The sequence below is a fragment of the Acinonyx jubatus genome, chromosome A1, assembly GCF_027475565.1.
Source record: "Acinonyx jubatus isolate Ajub_Pintada_27869175 chromosome A1, VMU_Ajub_asm_v1.0, whole genome shotgun sequence".
Lineage (NCBI taxonomy): Eukaryota > Metazoa > Chordata > Mammalia > Carnivora > Felidae > Acinonyx > Acinonyx jubatus.
The window spans coordinates 177,765,547-177,788,673 of NC_069380.1; the positions used below are offsets into that span (position 1 = coordinate 177,765,547).

At 49.7% G+C, this 23,127-nt stretch overlaps 1 protein-coding gene across 2 annotated transcripts in view; it reads left to right on the forward strand.

Moving 5' to 3' along the window:
* SLIT3 (slit guidance ligand 3) overlaps positions 1 to 23,127 on the forward strand; it is a 590,204-nt gene that overhangs the window by 489,491 nt on the left and 77,586 nt on the right. For both annotated transcript variants that reach the window (XM_027034042.2, XM_053226652.1), the window contains 3 exons: positions 2,563 to 2,634; positions 14,290 to 14,433; positions 15,587 to 15,750. In XM_027034042.2, the coding sequence (XP_026889843.1) occupies positions 2,563 to 2,634; positions 14,290 to 14,433; positions 15,587 to 15,750 (380 nt within the window). The remainder of the gene's footprint in view (positions 1 to 2,562; positions 2,635 to 14,289; positions 14,434 to 15,586; positions 15,751 to 23,127) is intronic.

Below are 23,127 nucleotides of genomic sequence, written 5' to 3' on the forward strand. Positions count from 1 at the left end.
TAAAAAGTATACAGTAAGATATAAGAAAAGCATCCTCAGTTGATATTATTTATATCATTTGGTGACCTGCCCACTGAGTAAGAGTGAGGACGCTCAGAAGCAAGCTGTCAATGCTTCCTTCTCTCTGTAACCTGTTTGCTTAATTTATGAGTGGGCAGGTAACAAGATCCACATTTGTCCCCACCTGGCCCCATCCCACTGGGAAGGGGCTGAGGACAGGGAAGTGTCTTGATTCAGCTGTTGCCGGCTGCTTGCAGAGTAAATTAGTTTCATTTATCGAACAGAACATCTGGCTGGGATATCAAAGACAGGATTGTATATGAGATTAGTGTCTGCGTATTATGCTGAAGATCACAGAGGAGCAGGGAGAGTGGCTGTGTGCTGCCAGGATCCTGTCCCTGCCCCCACCCTCCTATTCCCCTTATCTAGTTTCCCTCTGCTGGGACTTGGGAACAATCCGAGGACAGTGAGATGCTTCTGGTCCTACAGGAAACAAAATTCAGAATCTGTTTGTCATATGTGAAATGGCATCCCACTAGCCAATTCCAAAGTACACACTGGGGCATTAAGTGAAGTGCCCCCTGACCTCTAATATATGCATTCATCCTTCCAAGTATGCCTGCTAGGTACTGCATCGTCTTACAGGCATGGAGAATGTGGCAGTGAACTGGACGGACAAGACTCTCGGTCTCATGGAGCTTGGAACACAAACATACCCAATCCAAACTCACCAGGGGCCAAGCTAAAGGGCAGGAAAGCCTTGCCTGTACTCATTCATTTATTCTTTCAACAAATACTGTGCTGAACCCTGTTCAGCTCTCAGCTCTAGGGACTCTGCCATGAGCAAGCCACATAATATCGCCACATGCACGGAGCCTACGTTCAAGTGAGCTGAGAGGTAGGGGCACAGAAAATGTTTAAAATAAAGAAATACCTGAGTAGTAGAACATGACATAATGAAAAGTAATGAGGAAATAAAAATAAAGTGACAGGTGGTGAAAAACATTAAAATATTCTGGAGAAACTTCCCAAGGATGAGATGTTTGCACTCAGATATGAAAGGTGTGAAGAAGGCAGTCAAGGAAAGATTTTGGGGGAAAGCCAGGTGGGTCTACACCCACATTGCTCCACAGTAGACCCACAGCCCTCCTCAGTCTGCCGGAGGGTGGTTTGGACCCACGAGGTTAGAGCTGTCCCATAGGGAGGTCTGATGGGTCATGTGAGGCTCCCCTGCCCCAGTCCCTGGCCCCTCCACCCCACCAGCTACTGCTGCACCACAATTTCTGACATCAGCCAAGACAAGCAGACAGGGACACTACTACATTTGGCACAGTGAGCAGGGGGACATTCATATGAATTACAAATTGAGCCTGAGCCATCATGCTGACTTTTATTTACTCATTAATTTGTTGAAACATTAATGAAACCCACCCGCAGGCTGAGTGAGACACTCACGCTTTTTCCTGGTGGTGTCTGGAAAATAGGGGGTTTGGTTTAGCATTCCCATTTCCTGTTTCCCCACCCTAATATTTTGTCTCCTCAAAGACATATAACAGCCTGAATTTGCAGTCTGAGTGGGAATTGGATATTGCATTCATTCAGGATACTTCAGGGCCCAAGAGGGAATTGAAGGGGGGAAAAAACAAAAAAAACAAAAACCAACCCTCCCAAATCTCTCCATCTCAAAGGAGGCTGGGCCCAGAAGAAGCAGTCTGTGCCGTGGATGAGAGCAGAGAGCGGCCAGCAGTGTCTTTAGCACCTACATGGATGGCCAACAGGACCCCCTGGGCGCTGGGCTGGAGAAGCAGACAGTAGAATTCTTCCCCAAGGGCTCCCAAGTCACCAAAGCCCAGCCCACCAATAGGAGGCACAGTATGAGGGACCTGTACACCTACTAGAGAGGAGAGTAAAATAATTCAGTTTCTTGTTTCCTAGAGCTCAAAGACTAGGCAAAGGGGCTGGAGTGTGGGGGCCATCACTCTGAGGTAACAATTCCTTGCTCTCCAGTTTTTCCTGTGAGCCAGTCTTTGACTCTGTGGTCCCTGTGCCATCTGGATAGGACCCCCACAACTCAAAGCCCTGCCTAGAGGGATGATTAAAGAACTCAGCTCAGGAATTCCTAGGATACAACGGGATATTAAAAGGAAACGTTCTGTAGGCTGGGCTCAGCCTGATCAATATCCATTGAAGACAAGAAGACACAGGGCCGGCCAGCTTCCTACACGTCTTATTTATTGCCGAGGTGTGAGTCATATTAGCAGCTCAGGGAGACACTACAAGGGGACCGCTGCGCCCTATTGTGGATTATTTATTAAGCTGGGCTGCCCAGTAATGAAACAGGATGGAGCTGATTTCTCCTTGCCTCCCAGACAGCCTGTCTCTGCAGCCCCTGTGGCACTTGCCTGCTGTGTCACTGGTAAGGAGGAAGGGTAAGGCCGGCCAGGGAAGGAGATGCTCTGAGAAGCCCCACCCTCCTACAGGAGTTGGCAGAGGCGATGGCCTCTCACTTGAGTGGGCTTCAGTGGCCTCACATCACAGAGACTGCTGTCTTCTCTTTTCTAGGGTGCTGTATGGAAACAAGATCACCGAGATTGCCAAGGGACTGTTTGATGGGCTGGTATCCCTACAGCTGCTGTGAGTAGGCATATTGTCACTATGTATGTCTCTAGGAATGTCTACTGGCTCTTCACCTGCAGACTTCGAGCCATGCTCAGTACAGTTCTTTTGACTTTACACACACCAAAAGGGGGGAGGGGATTCTGAGCTGTCCACCCCACACTTCCACCACCTCTTTTTGATGGAAGGACAGCCAGGGAGTTGGCAGAGGGAGACCAAGGTCAATGTGAACAAACCTACATGATACATTACAGCTCAGGAACCTGGACGGGGCATGAGTCACTAACCCCATAGGTCTGGAGGCTAGAAATTAAGGCTGAATGGAATCCTACAAGGGGAAGCATCTTGCAGGAGCATACTAGGAACTAATTTAGGGAACTAAAACATTCACACCTTATTCCGATAAAGCTGAAACAGCTGCTGATACACATGTGACCTTGAAGAAGGGTTGGGGGTGGGATGGTGAAATAATTATAGAAGAACATAATCAGTCACCAATATGACTCTATCTGGGTAAGATATAGCTGAGGGGGTAAGAGTTTATTTAACTATTTATTAAAATTTTTGTTAATGTTTATTCAATTTTTGAAAGACAGGTAGAGACAGAGCACAAGCAGGGGTGGGGCAGAGAGAGAGGGGGACACAGAATCCGAAGCAGGCTCCAGGCCCTAAGCTGTCAGCACAGAGCCTGACGCAGGGCTCAAACTCATGAACCGCGAGATCATGACCTGAGCCGAAGTTGGATGCTCAACTGACTGAGCCACCCAGCCACCCCAGAGTTCATTTAATTTAAAGGAAGACTTGTTGCCTCAAATTTTAAGCTCTAGGATTATTTATTTGCATTTATTTCATTCTGGTCATTTGAGCTTTAAATGTTTGAAGAAGATAATTGAACTCTGATGTGGAAAGGCAAGGAAAGGAATTTAGCTTGTCATATATTTTAAGATTCTATGATGGGGGAGAGTTATCTGTAGTTTGTGATTAGGTAGCCGTGGGATCTACGCGCCTGTGCTGTGGGCATGGGAGTACATGTGCGCACATACACATCCTGCTCGGTGACCATCACAATTCCTAGGAATATGAGGAATTGATCTTGAGTATCCTGGGAACACTGGAGAATGCCAGGTCTCAGAGAGGTAAACGCCTTGCCCTCAATCACACAGCAAAATAGGTGTGGAAACTGGAGAAGAGTTTACATGGCCCTGTGCCTCAGAAGGCTCTCAGCCTTCCAATAGAGGTGTATATCTGAGTAAAGATGAGTGAGTGAGCGTGTGTGTCTTTGTAAAACTATCTCCCAAGTCACAGGCAGTGAGGAAGGGGCCCAGGGCCTCCCGACTTCCTGTGTGCAGTTAAACAAAGCTGCAGCAGGAATTTGCAGACCAGGTAGGCAAGCTGGGTCTCCGGGTGGGTGGGAGGCCAGGCACAAAAATAGAGAGAGGAAGGCCCGGTGACTCCCAGAGACTCTTCAAGAAAGAGGAAATGAGATTTGTCCTCAGCCTTTACCTTCTCACATCTTAACTCCCTCCCCTTCCCATGTCCTGTAAGACTCAGGCCTGGACGGTTCTCCTAAGACAATGCAGTCATGTAAATCATGCCCAGCTAGTTTCCAGGCAGCATGTCCATCTACAAGCAGCAGTCAGGTTTGTTTCAATGAAGCTGAGAGCAAGAGAAAGAAGATTCTTTTGTGTCTTTTCTTCTCTGTATCTCCTCTCACCTCCATCTCCACGTCTGTCTCACTCTGAATCTCTGTGCGGGCATCTTTGAGTTCAGAGGTCCCAGCCCTTGGGTGAGCCTTTAAAGCTATTTGTTACAGTGACCCACCAGGGCTCTGCAGGGAGCTGGGTGTTTCACAGATGGTATTCTTTGCTTGTAGCAAAGAAACTAAATCGTAACCACCTCCATAAGGCTAGTTAACTGTAGCTATTAATCCCTTGAAAGAAGAGTAACAGTAGCATTGGCGTTGAGGTAGATTTGGGGGTGGTTGTGTTGTACTGGGCTGGGGTGAGTATCCTTTTACAATCTGCGTGTCTAGTGTAGACAGAAAAATGTCATTGCATGCATTAAGGAGAAATCTAGCATGCATCAAAGTGCCTAGCAGAGCGCATGGCATGTTGCAAAGATTCAATAAATGCATGGGTTTGGGGGGAGTTTTTTTCTGGGGGGGTTGCATATTTTTTAAAAAAGGAAATGTCTCCCAGCTTGGAGCAGACAGCAGTGATGATATTAATAGAACTCACAGGATTTGCATGGGCCAGGAACTCTAGTTTAATCTCACCAAAATTTTGAGCAGATGGAATGGAATAGCTGGGAGTAAACTAGGAGTAAAGACAAAGCATCCCTGCCTTGCGCGTGACCAGGAGTTGACACAACTCAGGCAAGCTTGCTCTCCAGAAAGAAGCAGCAACTGCAGCCGTCATTGGGCTTTGACCTGCCGCTGAGCTGTTGGAAAGCAGGTCCTGATTAGATCTAATTTAGCGTCCAGCCCGCTGTAGATTGGATTTCTCCTTGTTAGACTGGAGACACTCTGATAAGAAGGCTCTGATTAGAATACCCTGGTAGTCTGGGTAATTTCCTCTCCTTTGACTCCAAGGCTTTTTGTAAGAGGTTCGTGTTTATTTCTCTCTCCCTGTTTCTCAAATTATTGGTGCATCACAAAGCCAAGCTGTCTCTGCCACGTGAAGCGATCTCGGATATTTCCTCTCTGGCACAACTCACGGTGTTGTCGGTAGTAAAGGGGGTACATTGTAGTTGTCCTGCCTGCGCCCCCTTGTCCCATTGTTCCACATTTTCCAGCCATCCTGCCAGCTTTTCCCAGGCCCTGCATGTACTCAGTCCTCCTGGGTCCTGTTCTTGAGATGCTTATTGCAGCAGATGGTCAACACTGAGAATAGAATATCTCAGGCTTCAGAGTTTCTTGGAGGCCACCAAAAATGGGCTACGTGGAAACACTTAAAAGTCCTGGGAATGATCCCCTAAACCCGATGCCCTGTCCTCTGGGTGTCAGCCTCCAAAGAGTCACCTCCTTTTGTTTAAGTTCCAGAATTTTAGAGGTCAAAGGAACGTCAGGGCTCCAAGCACAGTCTCCTACCCAGCTAGTGCAGAAACCCCTCCCACGCCCTCTGTGACAAATTTTTCTATCTGTTCTTGCTGATGGTGTCTGTGATAAGTCATCATTGTGTACTTAGAAAGTTAGGCAGTTCTTTCTTATACTAAAGCTCAGTAATGGCTTCTGGGGAAACTCAGAAAAGGCTATTCTCAAATCTTCAAAGTTTCAAAATAACTAGTATGTCTCCCTGTAATTAATCCTAAACAGGTTCCGTTCCTGCAGACATTCATGGTATAAACACACATTCATTGGTCATTAGTAACAGTCCTTATTTATCTTTGGGGGTGTGCGTGGTGGTCTGTATGCCCATCCCTCCTTAAAACAGAGTGCTGGGAAGCGAGTCCCACAGCGATTTGGACAAGAAGTATGTTAGACACTCCCTGCTAATGTGCTGAGAACTGAAATATCCCATGTGAAGATGTCTCAGAATGTAAGGTTAGGACAAGATATGTCACATGCTCCCAGGTCCAGGGATGGGAGCAGCTGGATTACCAGAGAACTGACCCTTCTCCTGGCTGTGCCCATCCCTTTCCTCACCAGAAACTTTAGCTCAGAGGTCGACCTCTCCCAAAACAAGAAAAGCCATCAGTGCGTCTCTAGAGCCATCACTTTCCCCTCTGACGGGCAGCTGCAAGGTGTGCTGTCCCAGCTCCCCCAGGAAATAAAGAGCATTCATTTAGTGCTCATTGATTGCATGGCAGATGCGTAGGAAGGTGGCCCGAGTAGGGCAGGCGGTCCTTTGAGGTAGAAGCTTTCACGTAAATGCTGGGCACGGTCAATGTTAAGCCTGCTCCAGGAGGTCTGAACCCAAACCAGACTGCCTTTGGGCTGGAATAAGTTAAGACAACCCAGGCACCTGTTGTTTGATTTTCTTGGAAGGCAGACAAGACCCTTTGAGAATCTTGGAGTCTGCCAAGCAACATGCCAATTACAGGGCAGTGAGCAAAACTCCACCCCCGTAGCTCACTTTTCCTCACCAGCTGTTTCGCGAGTATTACTACTGCTGCTAATTACTTAATATGCTCCAGAACCCGTGCCAAAGCAATGTTATGTGCTTGTATGCTTCTCTGATCTATGCAACAGTGCTAAGAGGAAGGTATTGTGAAAAGGCCCATTTTACAGATGGGGAAACTGAGGCATCGAAAGGTTAAGTAACATGGCCATTGTCTTTCAGCGTGTAAGTGACGGAGCGTTGGCATCCAGGCAGGCTAATTCTAGAGTCCGTGCAAGAGACTTCTGCTTCAGACCCTGTCACAGGCAGATCTGCAGAACTAGTTCTGTGATTCCATAGAGCAGGAGTTCCTCACAGGCTCGTGCCAAGGAGGAGGTACTGCTGAACCGACTGTTTCCGGTTCCTTTTGTTATGCCTTAGTATCCGTCACAGGCTGCTGTCTCCCTGGGACTTCCTCTGGCCCCTTGTCATCCCACTAATCCCTGTGAGAGGGCATGAAGGAGCTGCCCGTCTGTAAAGACTGGGTTGAGGGCTGATGGTGAGAACTCCCCAGCAGTGGAAGCAGCCTTACTTTGTGATGCACTTTTGAGGGAGGGCTTCTTCCCTTCCTTGTGCGCCCGGGGCTTCCCAAGTGAGGCCTGCAGGGAGATGTAAAATCTGGAGTCATCCCATGCTTGGCCATTGAGTGAATGATTCACCCCTCTTAAAGGACCAGTTGGTAACCAGAAGGCAAATGACCACCCTGGTAGCTGTTGAGGGAGGGAAGGAGCAAGCCAGGTCACACTAGGGGAGGCCTTTGATCCCCCAATAGCAGGTGATGGCTGCCGTGTCCAGTCTCTCAGAATCTCCGCTTCCCTCTGCTTGCACCCTGTTCCTACAGTTCTCCTCTGTCCGTGGACTCCAGGGAGGTCCTGTTTTTCAGACAGGCCATCCAATGGCATTGCTACATTTGCAGTTTCCCGTGCATTAGGAATCACCATGACAACCCACAGGCTGTGACCAGCAGTGCAGCCATTATTGGGAGGGAATGGAAGAGTCTTCTTTGTCCCTAGTTGGGTCTGGGATGGTTCCTCCTGTTTCCTCTCCTGAGTGTTGAGCCTGACGTGGCCCAGAGCAAGACTGGGCAGCGTTAGGGTTTCTTGACCTCGTGGAACCAGATATCACCAGGCTTCTCCCCATGTCTGGCCTCAGTAGGTTCCTGAATGTCAAAGTAAATCCCCCATATCATATGGTTATGATGAGAGCATAGTATCTGTGCTAAGGCAAGAGAGTAGGTCTTATTAAAATTAATGTGTAAAAAAAAGTCAGGAGCACCTGGGTGGCTCAGTCAGTTAAGCGTCTGACTTTGGTTCAGGTCATGATCTCACGGCTTGTGGGTTCAAGCCCCACGTTGGGCTCTGTGCTGACAGCTCAGAGCCTGGAGCCTGCTTGGGATTCTGTGTCTCCCTCTCTCTCTGCTCCTCCACCTCTCTCTCTCTTTCTCTCTCTCTCAAAAATAAATGCATTAAAAAATCTTTTTTAAAAGTTCAGGATGACAGAGGGTTAATTCTGGAGAAATTTTAAAAAAAGAAAAAAGAGGAAGACATTAATGAGAGAGGTTTGACTCTGTGTCCTGCAGCTTAATCAGGGGTCCAAGATGCCTCCCCAGATTGGTGTCCTCACGAATAGTTTATGCCAATGCATAATGGTGGTAAATACTCACAGGGAGAGACCTTTTTCTGAGGAGGAGCAATAGAAAAAATGCCAGGCAGTTATTGGTACTGTCTTTCTCCTCCTCCGTATCTACATCTGAGTATTTATAAAACAAACTGACTCCCCAGCCTTGTGTTAGGAAAAGGAGGCTCCCCCAAGCACCTGTCCCCTTGGCAGGAGCCTGGGCCAGCTTTCCGTCTCATGGTCTTTCCTGCAAGGACTTGACTAATTTCCAGGAAGGGGGTCACTACGCTCTCTCTTGGCACCAGTTTTCTGAGCAAAACTTGTACTCTGGAGTTTAGAATATGCTTTTGGCATTTCCAGACAAATACCACTCAAGTAGGAGGGGCAACATAACTGCTGTCTTCCACAGACCCACGGGCAGGTGTGGAGAGTATAAATACCACCCAGAATGTTAGCTCTGGGCCACTGAATCAACACGTGAATTGCTAGAGTTGCCAAAGTGATTTTAATGCAATTTATCATTAAAGCTGACTCCCAGTGTTTGTGTTTTCCGAACCGTGCAGCGAAGGCCTGTGAGCTCTGTGGGAATCTTCACTGAGGAGGAGATGTGGGCAAGAACAGTAGCTAAAAATGGGGTCTCAGTGGTCTTCTGCCCTGTTGGCCTCTTTAGAGAAAGTGGGTGTGGTAGGGCCTTTTCATTGACGAGGGTGGACCTCATCTCCCTCCTGTGGTTCTTCTCTCTGTATCTCCTGGACCTTGAAGGAAGGAAGCTGCCAGCTGCTCCTGTGTTGAGAGTATCTGGGACCTTTCTGGCCAGGGCAGGCCGGGTCCCCGAGCAGGAGGACTTGAGTCACAAGAGCCCTCCTTAGCCCAGACCCAGGGTATTTCACTGCCCCCTCTACAAGCTCCAGCTCTGTGGTTCTCTGTGGCTTATTTCCTGTCTGGCCTTTTCTGAAGGCAATGGTTCTGGAAAGGATTATCTCTTAGCAGCATCGTTATGTTGGTTAGTCAGTGGACTGAGTGCTAATACCTCTTGACATGGAACATATGTGGAAGCTGCACGTGCTCATGGAAGAGGGGTTGGGAGAGGGCCTCGTAGGGCTGACACTTGGAAGTAACTATAGAAGGTGATGTCTGTGCACTCCTGCTGGATGTGCCATTCTCCTTAATCCCCTCTGAAGGGAGCGTGGATTTTGTTTTGTTATGTTGTAGAATCGTCACTAGCTTAATGGGAGTGGCCACAGAAAACATACTGCCATCTCCTCCCATCAGCATTGGGTGATTCCCAAGGTCCATTAATGGGCATCAGGGTGGCATAATGAGTGGGAGCAAAGCCCTTGTGCTAAGATAACATGGATCCACTTCTCAAACTGCCACTTACTACTGTGCAACTTTGGTCACCGTTACTTAAGTTTTCTGTGTCCCAACAGTTTTCTGTGTCATCTGTCTGATGGAGATAACTCTTACTCTCTAGTGGGGACATTCAGTGGGTTAGTGTTTGTAAGGTGGTTGGTGGGTGTTTGATCACACATTATGCTTGTTACATGTTACGTCATGTGGTCCTGCTGTTCATCTGGCCTGTCCATCTCAGCCCTTCTCTCTCCTTTTGCTTATAAGACCTTCAAAAGAGGCTCTTTGGGAGGTGGGTCTGGGAGCAGGTGGTCCCAAAAGATGGCTGGATTTGCTTCTGGGGGAAATATTTATGAGCACAAGATGCCCTCAACCCCCAACTCACTGGATCCAACAAGAGATCAAGCTGAAGGTCTAGTTGGGATGTCAAAGTTTTGGCTTTGAATACCAGGCAGCCTTTCAAATGAGGCAACCTGGAGCATCTCATCTTGCATGAGGGTTGCTGCTGTCTCTGCTTCATCACTGTCCCCTGATCTGCCCAGGGTAGAGTGAGAATTCAGAGGAGCCACTCATACTGCTCCCAAGTCAGCATGTGGTTAATGATCGCTGAAGGTTGAAATGCTGCTTCGTGTGTGTGTGTGAGCCCCTCAGTGAAGAACCTTCCACTTTGTGCCAATGGCAGTTTGGTGAGCATCCCAAAAAGCATCCCATCTCCAACAACTTGGTGCCAAGTCCTTCCTAAGAGTTGGCAGGATTCCTGATGGCTCCAGACAACCAAACGGCGAGCAGTCTTCCTGACCCAACCAGACCTCTGCCCACCTGGTGCATTCCATGCCCAGGTGCATTCCAAAGCTAGCAAAAATAACCACTCCCAGAGACCAGGAACATGCTTCACTGGGCATGGAAGAAAGAGTATAGATTCTCTGTGGTGGATAAAAGCTGAGGTCTGGAGTCAGGCTGGTATGTTTCACTTACTGCTTGGTCAAATCTGCCACCACTCGGACCCTCAGTTTCCACACCAGCAAAATGAGGACAATCTTAGTGCTGCTGTGAGGCTGAAATAAAATACTGCGTGGAAAGTGCTTTGGAAAACGCTTGGCACAGGGCTGCACAGAGCCGTGGTCCCTAGAGATGTCACTGCGTTATTAGTATCATTTCAGCAGCTGCACTGCTGTTGTTCCTCAAAGGGAGATGAAATAGGACAGACCCAGCAGCCTTGAGGGGAAAAAGAGGGAAAATCGATCTCTCCAGGGAAAGAGACAGAAGGCCTGTCTTCAGGAGTTCTTATGGAAATGCTGAACCCCATTACAAATAGTTGTTTACTCTCTGTTTGCTCCACACATGTTTTTTCAATTCCCCTCCAACTCTTGTCCATGTACCAGGTAGCTCAGGGATCCTTTCGTGGAAGACAGATGGAGTTGAGTAGCTGCCAGCCTTCCTCCCAAAGGAGAGAGGACAGAAGGACGGGCTGTTAGATCTTGCCGGTGCTAGGGATCAGTGAGGCTGTCCTCAGCATCTAAATCGGGATAAGCAGCTTAATTTTATCTCTTCCTGCACCTACGTGTCTTGCCTTAGGGAGCCAAGCATCCTGGGAGGGAGGGAGTGACCAAGAGACTGTGCCCTTTTGTATTTCCGCTTGCTCCCTGCTTCATGCACTCTGCGCCTCATGCTGTCTTTGCCTAGTAATTCCGCCAGCCTGGGGTGTTTTGATGCCTTCCATCTTTGAGATAACACCCCATGCTAAGACATCTAGAAGTAGTAGGGAACAAGGAAAAGCATTTGGATCAGAAAAAGAAGCCTCAGTAGTTCTGATGAGTGAGGAGGGTTGCCCCCAGGAGCATGCAGATTGGCTACCCTTTCAAGGCAGGTCAGAGTCACCACTGCTCTCTCCCTGGGGGCTCCCTCTTTGTCCAGGGTCTAGCATTCCCCAGAACTGCAGCTGGGCTCTTTAATCTGCACTAGGGTCTCAGGTATGAGTGCCCACTCAGGCAAGACAGGCGAAGAAGCTGGTGAAAGGCATCGCTAGGGAAGAGTGAGGACTGTGGCAAACAGGGAGCATGGGTCCTATCGAAAGGGGACAGCCTCCCCATAGCTGCCTCCAGTGGACTCCATGTTGCTAGAATTTCTGAAATTTTTTTTCAAGAGGAAATAGAAATCTGGGGTGTGTGTGTGTGTGAGAGAGAGAGAGAGAGGGAGAGAGAGGGAGGGAGGCAGGGAGAGGGAGAGAAATTTCCCAATTTTAAAACACTGGGAGGGTGAATGAACAGATTTGCATGTGGGATGTCACAATATATTGCAGGGAAGATTCTTTCTTCAGGGCATCAGATTGGTACCTCTGATTTGGTCTCTTTACTGAATTGTTCAGTATTTCCTAGCAAAGGGATCCCCTCTTAAGGCCCTGAATATCAAGGTTTGGAATAAATTATTTACCATGCACTTTATTTTCCTTTGTAAAAAAGCACACCAAACACCCGTGTGTGAAGGGTCCATTCCTGCCCCATGGGTGCTTAGCCCTGCTAGGTCCTTCCGGCTTTTCTCCCTGTTTCGTTGCTCCTTGGTGTCCTCCTTGGAATGTCCCCAGAATGGATTGACCTTGACTAAAATGCCATCTATAAAGCACAGGACATCCTTGGGGGGGAATGCCACTGGGGGATAGACAGATGGGTGGGGTATATAAGGTGTTCGTAAAGAAAAAAGTGCACCCTCCAGAGACATCAGTTCTCGTAACTACCTCCAGCATGTTCCCTGGAAATGCATGCAACCTTGACCAAGCCACCACATTCTCAGCCTCAGTTCTGTCACCTAAACTTGGGAGGCTGGCTGTACCCATCTGCCTAGGTTACCGTGAGAACAATTGGATGTCAGGAAAGCACTTTGGAAAACAACAAGAGTATTCTAGCTTTTCTCTACTGCAAGGCAGGAGGACATCTGTGTGAACCCTTGGGACCCGCCCATTATTAGCCAGATTAAACACGCAGCTCTTGTACTTGTCACTGCCACAGCTGCCTGCCTGCACGCAGGCTGCAGGGACCCCACTGGGAGGACGGGCTTCCAGCAAGGGAGAGGTGCTATAGAAGGCTGAGCTCCCAGGGGCAACCCCCCATCACCAACTCAAGTCCCCTAGACCCTGGCATCAGAGCCTGTGGAGGCCAGCCCGTTACGAGTCTCCTGGGCCACTCTCCACGAGAGAAGCTCTGAGCCAGCCTTGAAAGAGAAATGTTAAAAATTTAACATTTTTATTGGTTCGTCTAGTTCTCCTCTCCCCTACGTTTATTGACGAGGGAATGAGAAATGATTTTATACTAGTTAAGAGGGTACAAACAGTTGGTCTAGGATCATAAAGGAAATTCTCAGGACTCAGATTTGCTTGACTTGCCAGCCCCATGCTGGAGAACTCTTCTATAACCCTCATGGCATCACCTACGCTGGACCAGAGTTTCACCTGAAAGGCAGCTTCTTTTGATGCTTTTTTTTTTTTTTTTTTTTTGGTGGAGGGAGGGGTATGCAGATCTAAAACCAGGGAAGACAGGTGCCACCTTAGAGTGTGGTCCCCTGGAGTTGTGTACGGGGGTTGGGTATATTTCATAATAAATGCTTGTTGCTGAGCACCAAGAATAAAGGGAATGAAAGTGATGTCATCTGTGACATCAGGGCTTACAGTCATCATAGGTGGGAGGCCAGTGGTAAACAAGGACAAACACCCTGTGATCACAAATGGAGAGAAGTACTATGAAGAAAATAAACTGGAGCTAGGAGAGACAGTCATGGGGGGCTGGGGGTCTTGCTATAGGTGAGGGGATCAGGGCAGGCCTTTCTAGGGAGGTGACATTTAAGCTGATATGTGGGGGAGGAGAAGGAACCACCTTATGAAAGGTGGTAAAGAACGTGTTCAAAGGACCTGGGCCAAAATGCTTATGGGGGCGTTTGAGGAACGAAGTGTAGTGAGCAGGGATGCGTGGAGGAGGGGAAAGGGGTAGAGCTTGGGTCACACGGGGCTCCATCCATGTTGCGTGTGTGGGAGCACGTGCATGTGTGTCAGAGACAGAGAATGTGTATGTGCACACACCCATGCTTGCCCGTGGATATATCTTTTCCCGGGAGGATTGGATGACCTATAACTTCCATCACATTTCCAATGGGATCAGTGATTTCACAGAACTCTAAGAAGACTTCTGAATCAAAATTGCCCTTCGTCAGTCAACTAAAGCTTTGAAACAGTTGTGCCAAATGAATTTTTTTTCCCTCATTCCTGGAAGCTCTGTGTTCTAAAGCAGAAAGTCAAGCATGTGTGCTGCCATTTCCAGGCTTCCTCTGAAGGCCTGGGTACCAGGGAAGGCTGCGGGGGATTTCAGTATGTGGCCCAGTATCCTCGGTAGCTGGTGTACAAGTGCCTGGACATGTTTGGAGTTTCGGTGGCCGCGGGAATGCAAGAACCCCCCCGCCCCCCCCCCCCCCCACACACACTCTAGCGGCAGGGGCCCATGGCTCTCAGGAGAGCATTAGGCTGTCTCTGGAGGAGAGCTCTGAAGCCTGTCTCCTGCATGTGCAGCCCTTGCTCCGTGGGTGACTCCCAGGATCAGTGAGTCACTGGCCTCTCTTGTGCTTGCAGCCTCCTCAATGCCAACAAGATCAACTGCCTGCGAGTGAACACGTTTCAGGACCTGCAGAACCTCAATCTGCTCTCCCTGTATGACAACAAGCTGCAGACCATCAGCAAGGGACTCTTTGCCCCTCTGCAGGCCATCCAGACCCTGTGAGTATGCCCCCTCAAATGCCAGCACACGCGCAGGCAGCCAGTGACCCCAAACACCCAGGCACAGACAGCCCCCAAAATGAAGGCTAGGTGAGCGTGTCCCAGAGCATGTCTGGAGGCTGTGGTGAGAATGGCCGTAAGCTCACCTGTACTGAGCACCCACCCGGTGCTCGACACTTCGCTGAGCACTTTCCCCGTGTTCAAACCTTTAGATCTCACAGCAACCCTGTGAGGTAGGTGTTGTGAGGATCCCTCATTTCTAGGTGAGCAAACCAATGGGCAGAGAGGTTAAGTAACTTACTCAAAGTTGCACAGCTAGTAAGAAACAGGATTCGAACAGGCTCCCCTGCTCGCTTAACCACTGTACTCTGAGCAGGCCCCATCTCTGCTAATAGCCCGATCCTCCCCACCAACACCCCGCACCACCCTGCAAAATCAACCCTCTGCTACAGGCACTCGGAATTTTTCACCTTCCCTTCAGGAAGCGCTTCCTCACTGCAGAGGATCATAAACAACTCCATTAGATAAATAACACCTGAGGACAGATCTCAGCCCATCCCAGGCCTGACCATGAACCTGGGGCTTCTGGATGCCTTCTAAGTCACCTGGCACTTACTGCCCCTAGCCAGAGACAGGCGCCGATAAAGAGCTGAGAACAGCTGCTGCGTGTTGAACACCGACCATGCGCTGAGCGCTGCGCTGGCCCTGTGGAGTTTTCTTATAAGCCGGGCAGAGCCGGACCCACGGTGCTGCCCTGGTGATGATGAGGGTAACAGCAATACCCACTGCTGTATGTGGAACACCCACCATGAGCCAGTCACCCTGCCAGCTGCTTTATGTGCCTGGCGTTGCTGAGCTTAGAGAAATAAAATCCAGGCTGCTGTAAGCACATACCCTGAGCCTGTGACTTTGCCCATCACCGCTGGTGTGGGTCAGAATCGAGGTGAGTGGTGGGTCCTGCCCCAGGTCAGGAGAGCAAGGAGATGGCACCAGCTGATGCCAGCCGCACCTGTGACCCTCTCTGGCACATAGCAGGCCTCAGGCCCCACCCGCTCTGCGTTCTGCCCGATGAGGAGGGGCCCAGCGCCAGGCACGGTGGCGGTGGAGAGTGGCACCCCGGGTCACTCCTGATCAATTCTCATCCCTCTCGCAGCCACTTAGCCCAAAACCCATTTGTGTGCGACTGCCACTTGAAGTGGCTGGCCGATTACCTGCAGGACAACCCCATCGAGACGAGCGGGGCCCGCTGCAGCAGCCCACGCCGGCTGGCCAACAAACGCATCAGCCAGATCAAGAGCAAGAAGTTCCGCTGCTCAGGTAATCAGGTTACGGGGCTGGGCCCCACCTTCCGACTCAGTACTGCAGCCCCGGAGAGGCCAGTAATCCAATCTGGAGGACAGCGAGCGCTGTAATGGCTCCTAGGGAGCATCTTTGCAAATTAAATTGGGAAAATTCAGTTAGTCCTGCAGAAAACCAATTACCTTATGGATTTAAAATAAAACACACACACACACAATAAAAGCATGGGGTGGGGTGGGGGGTGGTGCACAATTTCAGGAGAGACAGAACCCAGGTGGCAGCCTATCTCCAGGGTCAGGTGGAAGCTAGGGGAGGGGCAGCCTTTACAAACGTGCCTTTTAGAGGCTGCGATTTATTTTCTTTGAGTCTCCAAAGCGTGCTCCCCAAGTGGCAGATAGGGAAAGAAATGGGTCCCAGGCCAGGCTGCAAGCAGCATGTAATGTTGGGAGGCTCCCATCCCCTCTAAGACCGCCTTTGGTACAGCCCTCAGACCACAGTTTGTTACAGATTTCACAGACATTAGCTAGCTGTCTCCTCCACCCTAGACTGGTATAGTCTGTTCATGGAGAAAACAGCAAAGAGTTGTGCTCTCTAGGAAAGCAAAGCCTCAAACCAGTTTCCAAGCTCGTTCTGGAATCCTTCCTCCCTACTGCACCCAGGAAAGACACTGGGGGTGAATGCCAGAGGGGTTCTCAGGTCATCTTGAAAAGAGAAGTAGCTGTCCTTGACCTGATAGCTAGATAAACAGGCAGTTAAAAATGGCGAGCATTTGTGCCATTTGCTACTGGAAAAAAATCACCACACTGCCTTGTGCTCCCAATGGTGAGAGATTGATAGTATAATGTGCTGAGATGGGTTGGTGCCAACCGTCACAATCTGTGTGTCAGCAAGAGCCCTTCTTCTCCCCTGCCCAAGTGCATCTTATGTAAGCGACTTCTCCCAGGGAGAATGACAGCATGGTCACCGGTCGCTGGGAGAAGACCAGCAGACAGACTTCTGCTCCTTTCATGTTGTTCTTGGCCTCTAAGTCAAATCCTTTAGTCCACGTCTCCAGAGTGATAAACTTTAGCTATTTTATCTTCTTCAATAGAACCTAATACCTCGAGAGGGCTTGGAGATACCACAGGGACTTTGTGGCAAAATGAGGCGTTGGTCCCAATCTGTCTGCCTCAGAATAACAATGTCAGTTTCTTACTTGTGATGAACTCTGTGCTGAGTGCATCTAGTTTGACTTGGTTCTTCCACTAGTCCTGTGAGATCACCCGGAGGAGTCCTCATTCTGTAGCTGAGGGAGCCAGGGACTCAGAGGTAAAGGGCACCCCATGGTCACAGCAAGCAAACAGTGGAGGCAACCCCCAGGTCTGGCTCACTCCTCAACACCACGCAGCATGTAGGAGAGAAGGAGCATTGGGAAAACAGTCCAACTGCTTGGATGACTCTCTTCCTAGTCTATGGTCCTACCCCCACTCCCCAAAACTCTTTCCTTAAGTTCCTTCTTGGGCCAGCAGCATCTCTGGGAGGGAAACCCTCTCCCAGCCCTGGAGTGTCACCTGAGGCACAACCATCCTTCCTCAGGGCCTTTCTCATAATGCACACCTCTTCTTCCCTCTGTCCCCTCTGTTCCTATCCAAGTCTGGGAGTGGGGGGAGCTGACTTAATTAGCTGTAACAAGCAGTTGTGCCCCAGAAGAGGGGGCGATAAGAAGCAGGGGAAGGCAGAGTGCCATCTCCCAGCCCCAACCCCTCAGGCTCACAGGGGACCTGTCAGGAGCTCAAGGATTTGTGTTGATGCCAAGACCATGGGGCCACACAAAACGGGAGGGGGATCGGCCCAGGGTCTGAGGATGGCATCTCCCAGAGACAAAATCTTGGCAGGTGCCTAGGAATGACTGTGGGCTGGGACTAGGGGTGGCAGGATGAGGGTACAGATGGAATGAAGTAGGAGAAAGAAAATAGCAAGCTGACCTAGGGGACAGTAACACATAGTTCTCTTGCTGTGCCACTACCTGCCTACCTTTGCATGGGAGAGATCCTGGCTGCTTTTCCTACGGAGGGCAGGAGTGCTTGGAAATTTTAAAAAGAAACAGAAGCACAGGGTTCTTGGATTGACCCTGTCTAAAAGATTTTTTTTTTAAATCAATACTAAGCAGATTATTCCTGTAAAGGTAGGGAACGTCAGAGCTGATGCCTGACAGATAGCATTCTATGTGCTATTATTTCGTGTAGCTGCAGAGAAGAGAGGTAGAGAGACCTACTGGTGAGTATCAAAGGCCTTGGATTTGACAGACACTGGGGTCCAGGCCCGCCTTGGCTTTAGGAGATACAGAAGCCATAGGTCTAAAGCTTTGTGTTTCCAGGAAGCTCCAGAAGGAGGGTCAGGTGATGCATACTGGAGTTGACAGATAATAACTCTGCATTTTACTTTCCCCTAAAAGCACCCCCATTGCAAAGACAGCTGATGTAATTAGAAGCCAATTTGAGGGCTGCTCCTGCAATGCATAAAGCCCCTCCTTAGGCAGGGTGTCTGGTTCCCAGCTGCCCTGTGTCTGCCTCTATCAGCTGCATCCGCCGCCCTGGGCAGCAGTATCTGGTTAGAGGTGAATGCTGCCAGCTGGGGTAATCTGACCATCAGATTAAGTCCCCCTGAAAAGCCGCCGTCTGGCTGCCTGGGACCCCAAGCCCATCCTCAGGGGAGCACTTGGCAGTTGGAAGATATCTTCCATCACACCTCCTTCCTTTGTGTGTAGCGATCTGTTGGCAAGAAGAAATTCACAGTGAAAAGTACAGAGGGTGATGACACAATATGAGAAAAGATGGCCAATAGCAAGATACTGCTCAGGTCATCACAGAGTTTTAGAGAACTCAGAATTCACACAGTCCCTGCTAGAAATGAAGAAATTGAGGCCTACACAGCAGGAAAGTATTGTCTGAAGTTATAGAGTAGGATTTTCAAGATGAGATCTGAAACCCAGGACATTCAATGTGCTGTGAAGATTTTCTCTCTTGTCCCTCCTTTTTGTTGTTGTTGTTGAGGGAATTCAAAGAGAAGGGTTAAAGGTTTGGGGGCAGGGGCACGAAAGGGATGGATTTTTCCTGCTCTGGTACCAAGGCCCTGATCCAACTTGAATGTGAAATCCCAACAACCAGGGTGTTACAGAGCCCTGCATGTCCAGACATCAGAGCAGAGTTGAGACTAGAGTACAACGGCCACTCTAGCTGGTCAGATGGGAGGGCTTTGAAAGAGGTCAGACCTGGGGCTGTGGAGTGACCTTGACTCACTGGTCAACCATTGCAGATAACCTATGCACTGTCAAGATGCTGTGACCATCTCGCCCCAAAAACACATTGTAGGGGAACAGTGACTCCGTTCCTCCTGTCAGAGGCCAAGAGCAGAGAGGATCCCAGTCACCTGGCCCTGAGTTCTGGTCTGTTCAAGAAGTACATATCTCCTCCCAGTGGCTTGGGAGGAAGTTCATAAAAACTGTCACTGATCTGTTGCAGATAGGGACATGGAGACTGGACGCCCTCACCTGGGCCCATGGCACCCAGAAAGTTTGGTTGTTGGTCCCTCCACCCACTGCCATGATTCACAACCATGGAGGAAATCTGCAATCAGGAAGGACCCTAGAATCTGGTGTCTTCCCCCTTTCCTTCCTTCTCTTAGTCTGAAAGAGACTACTCATCGTGATGGGAACTGGTCACTGTTCTCAGACAGTTGTGACTGTAGGTTTCCCAGTCCCAAACGCAGGGCCCCATTGGCTTTCCCATCTTCCTCCTTGGCTAGGGACGTGTATTTTCTTTTGATACCGTACCCCCCCCCCGCCTTCTCCATTACATGTTGAGTCATCTGGAATGAATGTCTGTCAGCCAGAGGGTTTCTGGGGGTCCTTGAAGGATACTGAGGAAATTTCTGAGGTATGGAATATGAAAGGGGCTTTTCCTAAAGAAGAGCATTGCAGCTTCGTTAGGCCACTGGGAGTTGTGGCTTGTCTCTTCATTCAAGGGGCTGGGGAAACAGATGGTTATGGATCCACTGTGCTGTGGGGATGGGCCCCAGGATGCAGAGTGTGCAGAAGCTGCTTCTGCTACGTGTGATATCTTGGCAGATCAGTGGTACGATCGAGCGGGATTTAGAGGTTCTGTTCAGGCCCGTGATATGACCGGAGACATCTGCGGTCATAACCCATTGTGCCCTGATTCTCCTGAGCAGGGGTGTCCAGTAGTCTCCCGCCCGATCTCCTCCCTTTCCCCTGTGACTGCCCCAGGGCGTGGTCCAAGGGCGGTGGGGCTCCTTTCTTCAGAAGTGTTCCTGTGGAACCCTGCTCCTGGTACTAATCACGCTCCGTGGGGGCCTGCTCCGGCTTCCGCTTCTCCACGCTGCTTCCTCTGAGCGCTCCTGTCCTCTCTCTGACGCTGCTTCCTGACCTTGATTCTGACCAGTCGCCGCGGGGCTTTCCTTTGTGCTTGATCTAACCATGTGGTGGAACGATGGAAACGGAACATGGTTCTGTCAAGCACCGCGGAAAGCTCCGCGCTCTCCTGCAGCATGGCCCGCCGCCACCGCCACCACCGCTGGACATCTTCTCTGCTCTGGAGCACCGCAGCCCGCCATCTGCCAGACCCACCTCTCCTGGTCTAGCCTCACGGAGGGCGGGGGGCGGGAGCCTCAGAGGATCCGCAGAGACCTCCACCTCCAGGTAGCGGATACGGGCTGAAATGGGTTTGGAGGAGCACACTGGGGACAAGCTAAGATCTAGAACCACATCTCCTACCCCAGATGGAGGCATCACCCCCTCCCCCAGGCTACTCTGGATGCCGGCCAAGGGGTAAAGTAGCTAGGCTGAAGCTCAGAAACCACTGTTTTTCTTCTGTTCAAAGAGAACAGGTACACCCAAGGCCTGTGCCCCATCATTTCATGGAAAAGTCCCAGTGCAAGGTCATCTTCCCAAGTGGTAGCTAACCCAAAGGTCATACTGCTTTGTGACCTACTCCCTCTCCTCTGTCTTTACCAGAAGCATCGGGGATAAATGTGAGCATGAGAATTAGTGAGAGTGGCATGAGTCTGAGACTTTGGATTTAACTCGCACCTCCTCCTGGACCCAACCCCCACTCCTCATGAGTACATTGGCCCTGGTCCCCATGTAGCCTAAAGTCCAGGCTGTTATCTTGACCTTCCGGGAACAGTTAACATGTGGCCCAAGAGCTGGGCTCCTCACATGGAGCTAGTCCAGTGCCACACGAGGGCTGTGCAGAGATCTGCTATCTCTGATAATCAAGAGAGGGATCTTGGCAACCCCCGTTCTGTTTGTTTCTTAGTAAATCCTAGGCTCAGTGTAACTAGAAGATTGTGGTTTTGGTTCATGCCATGAAGTCTGTGTCTCACCCCAAATGAGAGAAAGCCATGCTGGGAACCAAATCCTGGCATAGGCCTGGAAGCCAGCTCTGGCCTCTCATGGTAACATGTGACTTGACTGTCTCCTCTCCCTCAGGTCACCCCTCAGAGCCAGGGCCCAGCCGTTGCTGAGTAACAGAGTCCTGTTGGCCTTTTTGGATGCTTTTACCATTTACTGAGTGCTTACTCTAGGTCAGGTGCTGAACTATTTCGATCATTACCTTGTTTTAATTTTTACAACAACCTTATAAGTCCCATTTCACATATGAGGATATCAAGTCAGAAAGGTTAACTAACTTGCCCAGGCTCAGATGGCTGCTCTTTCCAGCTATAATACTCACCCTTCCTAGCTACAGACAGTCTCATCGCCTTGAATTAGAAAATGAAAAAGAATGATAAGATTGACTTGAATAGATAGGGAGTTGAAAAACATTTTAACACTCCCCCTCAAGCTTGCTTCTGTTAATGGAAAAAAAGTTAAGTAAGCACGTGAGCAAGCAGTGCTGTTTGAATGGCTCCTCCCTCCAGCATGGATATACCAAGATCCATTTGGTACACAACAAATCCCTGATCCTGGAGCAGTCCCCTATCCTGAACAGAGGGGGCATTCTGAGTGCCTTGGCACTGCCCCCACCATGACAGGGGCCAGGCCTCTGGTCCACAATGGCACCTTCACGGGCACCTCCCTGGTTCTGCAGCAGCAGGCTTGTGACCAGGCAGTGCCCAGCTGCAGGCCATGGGCATTTCCCTCTGGTTTCAGGCAGATGGCTGCATTCATAATAGACTGTGATGGGGATAGCTTACGAGGACAGCTGTCTGCCCAACTGATCACCAAACTCCTGGTAAAACAGTTGACATTTTCTAGTCACTGGTATCTAGTCCCCCAGCCTTTGCCCATGAGTGGATAACTGTGTGCCTGGCAATGTTCTCTTGATTCCATTCCTTACTTACAACCCTTTGCTTGTCCACGTGGCTCTCTCTTCAAGCTGACGATCTCCCCCCCAATTCCTCTTTCTGCTCCTTTCCTCCTTTCATCCCACCCACGTTACGGATATTGGAGGTAGAAGAGGAGAGCTCTGGACACACGTGCATTGGCAGGGCCATGGTCATCAGATAACAGTGAATCTGTGACTTTCATTCGACAAACTGGTTGCCCAAAGAATGACACAAATCCAGACCGCTAAGGACAGCAGCCATCCTGGGCCCAGCACTGGCCTCTGCAGCCAAGCCCATCCACAGAGTGGGAGCTGTGGCTCCCTACCTGCCCCAATCCCATGACCATCCAGATGTTAAGTACATGCTCTCCTGGGAAGTGGCCACAGGGCAGGGATTCGTAATAAAATCGCATTGCTATGGATTTCCACCCCCTGGTCTATTAAAGCTCTCTGTGATCACGTACCAAGTGTCGTTGTTCTGAGCTGCCCGCGTAGAGGGAGGAGGGCTACAGGGGCAGGAACAGGCGAAATGCCAGATGACATCAGCTCTCCCATGACCCATTTCAGCTGGGGTTTTGTTTTATGGTCCTTCTTCAAGTCCTCCGAGATCTCTGCTGTCTGAACTCTCCCCAAAGAGAAGAAGCAGCGGCCTCTTCAGTTACTCCCCTCCTCCTAAGTATTTCTGGCAGTGACAAATATGCATTGAGATTGAAATTGACTTTTAAAGCTCTGGAAAAGTTAAAAATACTTTTGGGTAGTTATGAGCATTAGGCATAACAAATGGCTCCGAGAAACCCAGGGTAGTTTCGGTAATGAAATATGAAGTGATGGGGGTGGCATTTCAGGCTGCCTGGGGAAGGAACTCTTTGGGTTACGTGCAAACGCCGTTATTAACATTTCTGGCTGCCACTCAAATAAAATATCACACTCCGACCCCCTCATTACTACAAACCAGGGCAATAACAAAAACAGCAGGGGGGGATGCTGGAAAGAACATATTAGTCCATTGAATCTAATTGCAAAATCATTTCATTAAAATGGGTCAGCGGTTCCATCGCAGAGGTCCACC